We start from the raw sequence: 13,682 nt of genomic DNA on the forward strand, positions 1-13,682 counted from the left end.
TTCTTCATCCATTGCGATAGAACATCGTTTGACGAAAAACCGTTTTCCCCGCATGCATTTGTTTAGGTCTGGAAACAGATGGAAGTCGCTAAGTCGGGGCCAAGTCGGGTGAATACGGTGGATTCTCGAGTTACAGCATAGTATTTAGAATTTTCACTCTGAACTTGTTCCGGAGCCGAAGAACCAGGTTTGATTCAGGATCATGGTGATAGATGTTGGGCAGACAGCTTTCTGAAAGCCTTGGCATGCTGCTTACACTGCCCAATGAGATGCCTATGGCTTCTAATAATTCTGTATTTCTGCTACGATTTCAGGTATTATTTTCGGGACGTCCATAACATGGATCGTAGACTGTTGATAACTGTGGATATGGATGGATAACTGTTGTACTAATTGAAGACTCCTTGCATACTCTCAAGATTCGTTCATCAATTTCCTCTACTATTAAACTAAAAAAATTCAATCACTACGCACGACACCAATATACCAATATAACAAAAACAAAAAAACCGTATTTTTCCGTGTATAACGCGCACCTTTTTCCCAATTTTTTTAGCTCCAAAAACTGGGTGCGCGTTATACAAGGGGAGTAAAAATTTTGTCTCCTCCAAACATACAAATGTGCCCTTTTCGGTACATATTTTATGGTATTATTGAATAATATTATGAAATGAAACATTTGTTAGGAATATAATTATCCATACAATATCGTCATTAAGTCATGGCAGGGAGTTAAAACAGAAGTTGTTGTGAAATCATTTTAAAAATGGGGCATCAGCAATGCTATGGATGGATCTGAAGATATCGCAATTTATGAGAACTCTTCAGAGAGTGACAATGAGGAGTACATTGAAGAGCAGTTAGAGAATATCAATTTGTCAGACAGCAGTGAATCTGAGTTTGAAGATTATTCCGAAATATAAAATACTAGTGTGCCTTTTGCAATGTATACGCATTTTATCTTTAGTCTACTTTAGATTATTTATAGAATATTTACAATAATACATTATCATCTTTTGATCTTTGTTGGATATCACATATCTGAAAAATGTATAATAAAAAACTTTTTTTCATTTTTTTTCTCTTAAATATGGGTGCGCGTTATACACGGAAAAATACGGTAATTAGGTCAGCAGCGAGCGCCCTCTGGTATTGAAGCGCAAAACTTTTTGCACAGCCTGGTAGTAGTAGCGCGGGAGCGGGAACAACAATAATCGGAAGCACCAGCAGCCGGCCACCAACATAGCAAAGCCGGTGCAACCAGCCAGTTTCACGGTGGGACAGGAGCTTACCTCTACCTCCGGTTGACGGTGCAGCATCAGTTCAGCTTAAATTTTTCCCGACCCCATCCACCACGGCACAACAACCTGCAGCAACAGCAGTAACAGCACCGTCTCCGTCTCCGCCGTCGTCATCAAGTTCTTTCCGGGGCTTATTTTGTGCCTTTGGCTCATTTTCTTGCTTGTCCTTCTTCCTTGGGCCCGACACAATAGCCCGTATAATAGCATTCGGTAGTCCGGTATCCGTGTCCCGTGTGTGCTCCTCGCTAACAAGCATAATGCCATTCCTGCCGGGCCGGTCCGACCGCGTCCCATCACAATGGCGCGCGGTATTCATTGATGCGTGGTGCTGCGGTGAATTCATCTGGCCCCAAAAACCAATGTATCAACCGTCGAACCGTCACGAAGCCGGTAACAGCGCATTCAGCAGCAGCAGCAGCAGCAGCATTTATAATCCAGAGTCAGCCACAAATGCATCTCTCAGACCAGGGCCAGGTCCTTCGATTTCCGATTTCGGCGAAATGGCGAAAACGGCACTGATTTTCTTCAATTAAATTAAAGGATTATTGCATTGGAATGAAACACTCTATTCAAACTGCTCATTGCTCGGTCCGTAGTGATCTGTGGTAAGCCGGTTTCACCTCGTTGCAGGAGCTTGTGGTGCACTACACCTGTCTGGTCCCACCCAGCGAAACACACAGCATAGTCGTTTCGCGCCGAATCGATCTGGTTTTGCAGTCCTTGCAGTTCATGGTCAGACTCACATCCTTCAGTACTTGGGGAACAGAATTTCACTTGTGGTTTTTCGCTTTTTCGGCTGTCTTTCGTCCAGTTCATGTGGCCATTTTATACTCGTCCATTTAATGGACCCGTCATCTACCAAAGTTACCACGGAGTTACTCGACATCGCTCGGTTTCCTCTAAAAAACGAAGTCAGGCGTTTCTCGTTTCACCAAAAACATTGTTCAAAGAGCACAAGAGAGAGGCATCCTTTTGAGCACATTACGTGCGTTACTCCTGCTCCTGCCGAGGCTCGTGGGCTCGGCTACCAACAAAAGGAATGCTGCTTGTGGAATGCCGATGCGTTCGCTCGCTCGCTCGAGCTGGCATTCACCAGCGGGCTGGAGGCTCAACACTGGCCCGTTACAACACGCGCGCACATTCCCGGCGGTTAGGGCCGGCGGCCATTTTGCGTGGCCAGTGGCCCCTGGAAAGCCTCTGCACCAGTGCGGCAAAGCTCACAGCGCCGCTCGTGCTAGGCGCATAGCATACCTTGCAGGCGGGCCTCCTAACAGTAAGCGCGGAACGCTTTAAAATACGCGGCTGACGAAGCGAAGCGAGCTCAGCGTACGATTATTACTACCTTTAACAGGGTGTGCGACAGCTGCAGGTACTAACTACGATCAAAAGGCATCGTGCAAGTGAAAAATTAAATCGAATCGCCCAAAACTAGCAGCTATCTTTGATACAGGTAAGGCTCATCGTAACACTCCTGATGCTCACGGAAGAATAAATAGCACTTACCACAACCGCGACCACCAGCTTTGGAACCTTAGCTTCGTCCTTCGTCCGTGTCAGCCACGTCCGCAAGTGAGCGATTTTGTGTACCAGTGCCCGTGGCCGTATCGCTAGGCTCCGGTGGGCTGGGCATGTCATGAGATGATTCAAACTATGGAAAATTCAAACCAAAGAAGAACTTCGTAATCGTTAGAAATCCCCCCTCCATCTGGTCTTATTTTGCCAGCAACGACGATGACGACGACGTCGAGGACGACGAACTGTAATGGTTCCAGTTCCGTTTTGTGGCCTCCTTTCGCTTCGAATAGTTTTTTTTTTCTTCTCTCTGTGAACTTTTGATGTTTTGCACACGGTACGGACAATAACAACGGCTGCTGGTGGTGGTGGAGAATGGAGTATCCATACCTCCCCCCCCCCCTACTGTTTGATGTCGGCTCTCCGCGCTGCTCTCCTTCCGTAGAAATTATTCGCGCGCGCAAAATAGCAAAACAAAATGAGAACAAATCGGTAGCGCGCAAGTCGGACGCAGATGGGCATTGTACGACGAGATGGTAACGTCGTCTTCCACACCATCGGGCGAAGCAATGGAAAACCGTGGTTTGGAAGCAGAGTGGCAGCAGGGAAAATGGAATGGAAAACACAGACAACGGCAACGGCTTTAGCAAGCCCGTCTCTTCACACAGACGGGATCGGGTCGGGATCGGGTCTCTTTCTCTGGTTCGGCAGCGCTGAGGCATGCGCAGCCCAACCCGCCCGGGATGGTCGGATGCTGTCCGTCTGCCGTCCGTGTCTGTGTGCGTGGGTGGGTGTGTGGTGGGTTGTCAAATCTCTGGCCAGATTCACCGCAGACGGATGGTCGAGGCTCTGTCGACCGACCGAATTTTCGTTTCGGTGCTCCAACAAACCTCGCGCAGTGCCCCACAGGACAACCGTCGGCCCAGTAGCCGTCGGCCGCCGACCAACAGGACCACCAGGGCAGGAAGTCCACGTCCCCGGAGCCACAGGACGATGGTGTCACTGTAGGTCGCCGAGTTGTCTTGAATGCCGAGCAGGGTACACCGTCTGCCGACGGTGCCCAGGTGTTGCAGTTCAGTGTCCCGTTCAGCGACCATGCCGATTGCCAGCACGGCGGGGTCGCCGTCGACCTCGACCTAGAGGGCCGCACTAGAGGTGAGTGGTTCCCCGTGGCGTTCCGTCCGAGTCCTGATCCGTGCAGTACTCCACGCGGCGTGCGGACTGTTTACATAATCGCTCACCGTGCCCGACCGACGACAGCTCAATTATGTAATACATCAATCAAACCGTCCGGCCGTCTCGATCCAAATCAGGACCTGATCAGGACGTGTGTCCTGTATTCGTGCTGTGCGTCGCAGGTCCCTTTTCGCGTCCCCATTCGGTGAAGGCTTCGATGCCCCGTGTGGCACTCACTGGCACTGGCTGATGATTATTCATGATCCTTTTCGCCTAATGAAGAGTGGGTGGTTCGGCAAAATCAGAAGGGTTCAACAGCCCCTCTGACCTACAGTGTGGCAGCCCTTTGAAAGTACCAAAAAAGGAGAACCGAAAAATTAGGCACTTGATTGTTATAGCTCGGCCCATCTTCGGGTTCAGGCTTTTGTGGAGGCTGTTCGCAATTGGAAATGTTGCTCCGTTTTCGAGTTACAGCCCCTGGAAAATTGGCCAATGTAACAGGGAACCATAGCGTAGCTAGACTGGCGTCGGGTCGGGCGTTTGATGCTGCCAATTGCCAGAAGTGGAAGTTTGACGTTTCCAAAGCCAAGCAATCGGTACTCCAAAATTCAATCAGCTGATGGATCATCCTATGTAAGGAGGATGTAAGGTAGCAGGAGTGTGTGCGAATAATTTGATAATTGCTCCCCTTAATTGCGAATACCCTGGAATGAGGAAGCCATTTTTGGCACTCATTCTTGACGTATACGACATCCATCAATAAACCCGAGCAGTGCTTCGATCAGAAACCATGGATCAGGTTGGCAAACTTTTTCCCCCTCTCCTTTTCTTTCTCCCCCACAGCACCTAGGAGTCCAAGTCACTCACCACGCCACGAATGTAACGTTTGTCGTCCATCTGTCAACTAATTGAAAGAAAGTCAACTAATTGCTTGAAAGCCACCAGAAATAGCGTCAGTGAGAAATAGCGAGAGAGAGCGAGCGAGAGAGAAACGAAGCGAGATAGCGTGAGGCACCAGGCGAAACACGCCAAAGCGAGGCATGTGGCAGTTCCTGGTGTTCTTCGTTCTCCACTCAGCACCGACCGGCGATGCACTGCGAAGGTAGGTAGGTGACCCGGACCGAAACCCTCGTGGTATCGATAATTCCGTTCGTCCGGTTCTTCTTGTGCTTCTCGCGTCTTGGCAGCGTTCACCAAAAGTCCATGGCGGCCGGTCGTCTGGAGAATGTGACACAGACCATCTCCCGCATCCTGGAGGGCTACGACATACGGCTCCGGCCCAACTTCGGTGGTAAGTCGAGTCGGCGCCCTCTCATGATGGGAGTGCTAATTTGGGGGCCCCGAACCCGTTGCAGGTGAACCGCTGCACGTCGGGATGGATCTGACCATAGCGAGCTTCGACGCCATATCGGAAGTGAATATGGTAAGTGTTGGGGCACCGCCACCGCGCCGAGCGTTTGATTGTTTTTACCGGGCCACTACACTTTTGGGCGGGCTACAGGACTACACTATCACAATGTACCTAAACCAGTACTGGAAGGACGAACGGCTAGCGTTCAACGCGTTCGCCCTGTGGGGAGACAATCAGAACAGCGAGCACGCGGAGCGGGACATCATGATCGAGGACGACGGGGCCAACGACGTGATCACGCTGTCCGGGGACTTTGCCGAGAAGATCTGGGTGCCGGACACGTTCTTCGCCAACGACAAGAACAGCTTCCTGCACGACGTCACCGAGCGGAACAAGCTGGTCCGGTTGGCGGGCGACGGTGCCGTCACGTACGGGATGCGCTTCACCACGACGCTGGCCTGCATGATGGACCTGCACTACTACCCGCTCGATTCGCAGAACTGCACCGTCGAGATCGAAAGCTGTACGTATGGTGTCGGGTGTCGGAGGTCTGAGGTCTGACCGGGATTACCTTCCCCCCCGTTAGATGGATACACCGTGTCGGATGTGGTGATGTACTGGAAGACCACACCGATCCGGGGCGTGGAGGAAGCCGAGCTGCCACAGTTCACCATCATCGGCTACGAAACGAACGATCGGAAGGTGAGGAAGGCGGCTGGCGGCCATGCGTCTACGTCCCCATGACCGACTCACTTCTAACTTCATTCACTTAACGTCACTTAATAACGAACTACCGCGGCATATCGATTCTTGGCGCGTGTAGCAAGCTGTTCGAGCTCACGATTGCTGAATGCTTGACCTAAGCATTTTCCCAACACATTAGTGTTCACCAGCATGGTTTTGTCCCCATTGCGATCGGTCAACACTACTCTGCTACACCTGTTACATTTGGCAAGCACCTCATTTTGCAAACGGCCAACAATTAGATGTTATTTATACCTGATTTCAGTGCTGCGTTCGACCGGGTGCCGCACGAGATTCTGTGAAGGAAATTGTTAAAGATTGGTGTAAATTCGTCTTTTGCGTAAGGTGGTTTAAATCCTTCCTCTCTCTCACCGGGAAATCCGGGTGAAAATTGACGATTGTCTGTCTGATGGCTTCTCCAATGTGTCTGGCGTTCCTCCGGGCAGCAACCTTGGCCCTCCGTACTTTTCATTATCTTCCTGAATGACATTAGCTCTGTCCTACATCCCAACTGTCATCTGTTGTATGCCGATGATCGGAAAATGTTTCTGCCTGTTGATAATATTTCTGACTGCGGATCCCTTCAGGACCTCATAAATATTTTTGCGATGCGATGGTGTATCTGCAATGGAATGTCTGTGAACGTAAACAAGTGCAATGTGATTTCGTTTTCGCGCTTGAAAGCTCCGTTAATATTGTCGTATAAGTTGAATTGTTCCACAATCCCTAGAAGTGACTCGGTGCGAGACCTAGACGTTGTTTTAGACTCTAAGCTTAATTTTATGAACCATTACGAGGGGATCATTCGTAGACGTGCCGCACATGAGCTGGATGTCCGCTCTTCTCGGACGGATCCGCTGTACCACATTGTTAGGGCATATAACCGGGCTTCACCGATATTGAACTTCAACATGTCTTTAACCCAGTGCAAGACTTGTTTTTATTTCTTTTCATTTTGACGTGCACTTTTTGATGTTCTCTACATAATGCTTGATTGCTCTCGTTACCCCTCCCCTTTTGTACGCGTTTTTTGTTATGTTAGGCTCATCCTTTAGCTTTAGTTTAGTTTAATTATTAGTTTATACGTATGTGTCAACTAGGCGATGTCGGCCTGTTGATTGTAAACAATAAACAACAACAATAATAATAATAATAACAATAAACTTCTGTTTCGCACCCTCGCAGGAGAAGCTGGCCACGGGCATCTACCAGCGGCTGTCGCTGTCATTCAAGCTACAGCGCAACATCGGCTACTTCGTGTTCCAGACCTACCTGCCCAGCATACTGATCGTGATGCTGTCCTGGGTGTCGTTCTGGATCAACCACGAGGCGACGTCGGCCCGGGTCGCCCTCGGCATCACGACCGTGCTCACGATGACCACCATCAGCACCGGTGTGCGTAGCTCGCTGCCGCGCATCTCGTACGTGAAGGCGATCGACATCTACCTGGTGATGTGCTTCGTGTTCGTGTTCGCCGCGCTGCTCGAGTACGCCGCCGTCAACTACACCTACTGGGGTGCGCGGGCGAAGAAGAAGAGCAAAACGAACAAGGACGCCGAGCGGAAAGTGTTTGGTTAGTAGCGGCCCCAATGACGTCCCCGGGACACTGCTCTCCCACGATTCGGTCCAGTAATCTCCGGATCCCCAACCGATACTTTTCTCCGATTGGGTTTCCGTCAATTCATTGCTGGAACCCAAGGAAGACATGTTTCTAATCATTCCCACAGGCGCTCGGGCGTTTGGGAACTGTCATCTGGTGAACTCCTGACATTTAGGCAAACCTCTTTTTGCGTCTTACATATGTCAACCTGATGGCGGAATGCTGTCAATTCTTCATCATCTTCCACTTCGTCTGCAATATTGGCCCATTTCTTCGTATTAGCAGGAACTTGAATTCTATTGTCTAGACTAGAGTCAACCCCCACTTGAATTAATTCAAAGTCCTCGTCCTGCTACATTTCCCCCCTTCCGACCTGGATAGGAAAAGCGGAAAAGACGACCTGCTCGTCGGCCGATGACATCATCGAGCTGCAGGACATCCGGATGAGCCCGATCGCGTCGCTCCGCAACCGCCACTACCCCAACAGTGCCACCGTCACGACCAGCGACGCCACGGTCGACTCGACCAAGTTTCCGCCGAGCTTCCGGATTGCGCGGTCGTACGGCTCGAGCACCCGGAGCGGCCTCCGGTATCGCAGTGCACGCGGTAAGAAGGCAACCAAGAAGGTCCTTGCCCGCCCTTTTTCTGATCCCACTCTCCTGTAGGCCAGGGCCGCCCGAAAATGCTGCACGCGATCAAGCGCGGTGCGTCCGTCATCAAGGCGTCGATACCGAAGATCAAGGACGTGAACGTGATCGACAAGTACTCGCGCGTCATCTTCCCCGTCAGCTTTGCCGCGTTCAACGCAGGCTACTGGATATTCTACGTCTTCGAGTGACCCGCGCCCGGCCACTGAACGGAAGCCGGAAAGCGCTTGCCGAAGACGACCACCGCCCTCAGCCCCCCAGTCACACCCTTCACTCACCTTCCCTTCCGCATCATCCAGCGCGTCGCGCGAGAGAGAGAGGCTCTGGCGCTCTAGCCCGTAGCCGGTGAAGCGAGTGGATGATTACCAAAGGCCATCTACTCCAACGATATTCCAAAGGAACAACAATAACAAATCAACTACCTGCAAAGGCGTTTGCAACACAGACTATCTGCTACTATCAATGCGTTACTGCCACTAACACGCAGCTAGGCCTTTCGAAATCCCTCTTCCCCGAACATATGTGACATCCGAATGGTTTTTGGGGGGGGTTTTGCAAGCATCGTGGGAAAACTAAGTACCAGGTAGGTACCGCCACGGTCACCGGTCATGCGGTCCGCGGGTTATGTCATCGGGCGGCTAACATTTGACTCCAAACAGGCGAAGGTCGAGACGGCTGCGAACTTTCCGTAATCTATTAGCGTACTTGAGCACCACGCATGAATGTGGTCTTCTCGTTTATCAGCAGACCGAAATTGTGTGTCTTCGACGTAGACCTGTCCATGTCGTCAGCATAGGATGGCTATGAAGTCGAAAACTACCGCAGATTACGGATATCAAGACCCTACATCTGTTAAGACTCATTTTTGGATCAAAAATTTAAGAAAAACCTAAATTGCTTTACTTTTTTAAACGACTTTTTTTTGTAATTCATTCGTCAAAGAAATTATGAAATTCTGCAGTCTCAAACACATCTTCTGTTTCCAAACATTGATTAACCAGTTTTCTGGGATGCTAATACCTGCTTTTTTAAATGATTTGATGATAACATCTTTCTTGATGGCATCCCATGAAGTTTTCATCCACTGGCAGACTTGAGTGAGATTGTTGGCCTCTTCAACAGGCCCCTGATGGAGTTAAGTTTGTATCAGATTCACTCATCCATTTGGTCCACTCCTCCTTCATATTTGCCTTAAAAGGTTTATTGATACTGATATCAAGAGGTTGCAATTGACTTGTGCGACCACCTGGAATGACTGCTAATTGGGTTCTCAGTTCTTTAGCCTTTTGCTTAACTTTTACCGTCAAATGCCCTCTAAACTGATCAAAAATCAAAAGAGAATTCTTCTTCAACTGGAAACCCCTATGGAAACGAACTTGGTTGTTATTCCCGCCCGCTCTACTTGAGCGAGTTGTTCTAGCCATTTTCACCATCCGTCCAAGGAGTTGGGGATCCCCGTATACCCAACCATAGATTGGAAAACGGGATTCGGAAAATTGATTTAAATATGGCAAAAGGAGTAAATGGATTACAGTACGGAATCCTACGTCCGAATCCATTACGGCCCGGAAATGGATGGCGGACATTCCAGTTTCCAGCTCTGAAAACCTTAAGCCAATTCAAATGTCAATTAATTGACAGTCAATTGAGAACAGTCAACAAGTTCTTGCTAGCAAAAGCATTGGTGGTCGTTTTGGAAAAATTTGCAGAACTACAAACTCACATTTTATACACCGTGAACTACGGATGCGTCCTTGTAAACAACGATATCGTAGAAATGAGAACCGATTCAGCTTCGCCACCATGGGTTCTGGCCACCTAGCAAAATGGTCAACAATGAATATTTCCTCCAAGTAATGGGCCCAATGCAATCCGAAATTAGGTCACTCGGCAATTGAAGAATATCTGCGGGAGAGCGGGATCCGGTCGACTCGTTATGGACAAAATAGATATTCAAGAAAACATGTATAATTTCATCACTTACTGTATGCTTGACCACTGGGGCGAATGTAACATTTTTTTAACTTTAATTAAAAGGGTCCCTTCGAGATGGTATTGAGAATCAAAAGAAATGCTTCACTTCTTGGTTGCTCCCGGGCTGAATATTTATTTCCGCATTATTTTTACGGTACGGTGGTTCCTTGGTATCTGCTAAGACCATATTTCCAAGTTTCATAAGACCGGCTCCACCTCTTGTCCGGCTAAATCATCCACCTGCGCCGCCACGCCGATTCATTCGGGTGTTTTATGCGAAAGTTCGAACCCTGACATGGGTGCTTACCACGGCACTGTCCGTTCTAATAATAATAAATACGACCACTCGCTCGGATATGCTTTGATCTTTTGGTGTGCCTGTGTGTGTGTTCACATCTCCCAAGCAGTCAGCTCTTCGAACGGAGAGCCAACCTAAGACGGAATGGTGGGACTCGCCGAGAGACTGCCAGCGACGTAAAGCTCGCCGGGAGCTTTCTTGGTTGAGCCCACAGTCTGCGCACTCGTGTAACATGGCAATCGCTGTACCAGGCTGTTCAATAAGTTTTGCTGAAGTTCAATACATCTGGAATGGTAAAATACGCTTCCACAACTGTTTGTGAGCTCATCATCTAATGGAAAAGCCTTTTCCATACTTGAATTTGTTTAGGCCTGGAAACAGATGGAAGTCGCTAGTCGGGCCAAATCTAGTGAATACGGTGGCTGCTCCAAAAATTCATCGCTTTTTGACACTGTCAAAATGCTCTTGTTTCTTTACTTCAGCTGGTCAGCAAAAAGTTACAATAATATTCCGAATTAATTGTTTTACCTATTTGCATGTGCATCCACGAACAAAATTCTTTTCGCATCCCAAAAAACTAATGCTACCATCCGATTCTTGCCCAATTTCGTGATTTCCAATCACGAACTCGTGTTGGAGTCGAAGAATCAGGTTCACACCATTCTTTAGCCTCTTATTTTGATGCAGGATCATGGCAATAGACCCGAGCCTCTTCCATAACTCTTCGACAAAAAGCTTTCTGAAAGCCTTCAGGCACCATGCTGCTTACACTGCCCAATGTGATGCCTGTGATGGCTTCAACTAAATCTCTTTCCGACATTCGACAATTTTCCAATACGATATCCTGTAGTTTTAAACAAGTTTAAGTTTTTAAGTTTAAGTTTTAAACTCTAAACAAAATAAAAATTCAATCACTATTCACAATACTTGATTAAAGGGTGTTACTGTCAAAAACTAGTCAACTTCAACTTGACGCAGTATTTTTCATAGTGCATCAAAAGTTATCAGTCAAAAGTGCTCGCCAAGTTATCGAAATTGTTGGTTGTGGCCAAATCAACGGTCAGCAACATTGCATTGCGGTCAGCAATTAATACATATTAAAAGTATTCGGGGAACGTTTGAGAACAGCTGTAATTAGAGAAAGCTGTCGAAATCCGCAAAGAAATATCTCGTATGGCAGACCCATCTGTTCGTATGGTTTAAAAAGTGGCATTTACATCGCGATCGGGACCATCAACCAGGAAATGTATGTCCGAACGTGCCTAAATAAACGTCTTTTGCCTTTCCTAACAAAGTGCAAAGGTTTCTGTTTTGGGTGCATTTATCAACATGTAATTATGGGAAAAAGGCCATGGAGTGGTATGCCGCAAACAACGTCAAAGTGGTGTCCAAAGACATGAACCGCGCCAACATGCCAAAACTCCACCCAAAAAATACTGGACGCATTCCATAAGATGGAGGACTGAATGATATTTTTTTTACATATTTTGTGTTTAATGAGCTTTCGAAAGAAATATTCGATGCTTTTTAATAATTTTTTTGACTAATTTACAAATTTTTTGTTTGACTTTTTCGAAGTTTTTGACAGTAACACCCTTTATTTTCCCATTGCAACTGTCAATACTAAAAATACTGTCGAAGCCAACAAAAAAAAAAAAAATACGATAGTAACAGCGCCCCCCGTTTTTGAACGGCAAAACTTATTGAACACCCCCGGGGGTCCCACTTTTGGCTACTTCTTGGGCAGGTCTCGCGCATCAGGTTCGTGGGGCGCTCCGTCGTCCGGCGTTACTGTCCGTGCTCCGTGGTGGTGTACGTGTAGCCCTGAACGGCGAGCCCGACTTTCGATTCGAGCGGACACCCTTCTCTTTTCGGTTTCGCGCGCAGCATAGCCAGCGGTCCCCGGACCGTCGCACCGCCGCCAGTGCCAGTCAGTGCGAGCCGAGCGCAACACGCAGACGTCGTCGGCCGAGCGAGCGAGCGAACGAACGAACGAGCTGAACGCGTGCACAAGCGACGAACCGACCGACCCACGAGGTTCGCTCTTCCTTCGCTTCCGCCAGCTCCATTCCATTTCTGTCGCGGTTTTCGCTTCAATTTCGTGCCGTGCCGTGCCGTGCCGTGGTCAGCCAGTGGTCTCAGTGTGTACGTGTGGTGGTAGTTTTCGCTCTTAGCTCCGCAGTTCCGCAGCTTGAATTTGGGAACTTTGAGCTCGAGTGGTGACTTCTAAAAACGGTGCCTTTTTTAGACATAGCTGGGCACAGGGCAGGGCACAGCGAGCGTGTGGCAGCATGCGGGGATGGTGTAGCGCAGACGCAGGCGAAAGTGAAAACCAGGAAGACAGCAGGGCCCGCAAGCCCCTTCTCGGCCGACAACAATCAAACTCCCCGACCAACTGTGCGCCCACTGGTGGGGGGGCACCAATGGAGAGAGAGCGAGCGAGAGAGAGATAGAAGGGGGAGGCTGGGAAGGGGGGGGGGGGGGGGCGGCTGAACCAGTTTCTCTCTCGCAGAACTTATCCGCTTCATACGCGGGCGGTCCACTTTTAGCCGGGCTCCCAAGTTGTGGAAGGCTCCGACCCCAAGGTTATCAGGAGTTCCGCGTTATCAGAAGGGACCTCCAAGTCCCGTTTCAGAAGCTTCAATGGGTCCCAGTAAGCGGGGACTCTCTGGACTCTCGGAGGTACTTGAGGTCTGGAGTCCGCAACTCTTGTTTGTTTGGGATTTCTCACACTCTCACTCTCTCTCTCTCGCGCACACGCAAGCAAGTCCTCGGCTCGGTTGTGGCACAGTTTTGAACTCTTGGAGTTTTGGGCCTCCGCAAGAGAATGAAGTGTTTAATTAGAGGCCCTCATCTAATTTCTAGATCACCGATCACCGCGAAGAGTTGAAGAGCCGCGCCGTGTTCTTGAGAGGTTTCCATTTCAACCCTGCCGCACGCGTGTGTTTGTGCACTTCCGTGGACGGTGTGTAGGTGCGAGTGGAGTGGCGAATCCAGTGCTTTTCCGTGTCCAGTGTCTGTCTGGGTGTATGTGTTGCGAGTGGAACCAGCAGACTGGCGCCACCACCTACCTAGCCTA

General features: G+C 49.1%; 1 protein-coding gene across 2 annotated transcripts; it reads left to right on the forward strand.

Annotated features, from left to right (window-relative positions):
- Window positions 1-3,665: 3,665 nt before the first annotated feature.
- On the forward strand, window positions 3,666-8,699 carry LOC131214028 (gamma-aminobutyric acid receptor subunit beta-like). Of its 2 annotated transcripts, XM_058208343.1 has the most exons (9): window positions 3,666-3,968; window positions 4,833-5,091; window positions 5,177-5,280; window positions 5,345-5,412; window positions 5,491-5,863; window positions 5,927-6,042; window positions 7,270-7,657; window positions 8,066-8,290; window positions 8,350-8,699. In XM_058208343.1, the coding sequence occupies exons 2-9, from the start codon at window positions 5,030-5,032 to the stop codon at window positions 8,520-8,522; spliced, it is 1,509 nt and encodes a 502-aa protein (XP_058064326.1). In that variant the 5' UTR covers window positions 3,666-3,968; window positions 4,833-5,029; the 3' UTR covers window positions 8,523-8,699. The 2 variants fall into 2 exon arrangements, with proteins under 2 accessions (XP_058064326.1, XP_058064327.1); XM_058208344.1 differs by lacking the exon at window positions 3,666-3,968 and having other exon boundaries at window positions 5,022-5,095.
- Window positions 8,700-13,682: the final 4,983 nt, after the last annotated feature.

Source organism: Anopheles bellator, chromosome X, assembly GCF_943735745.2.
Source record: "Anopheles bellator chromosome X, idAnoBellAS_SP24_06.2, whole genome shotgun sequence".
Taxonomy (NCBI): Eukaryota; Metazoa; Arthropoda; class Insecta; order Diptera; family Culicidae; genus Anopheles; species Anopheles bellator.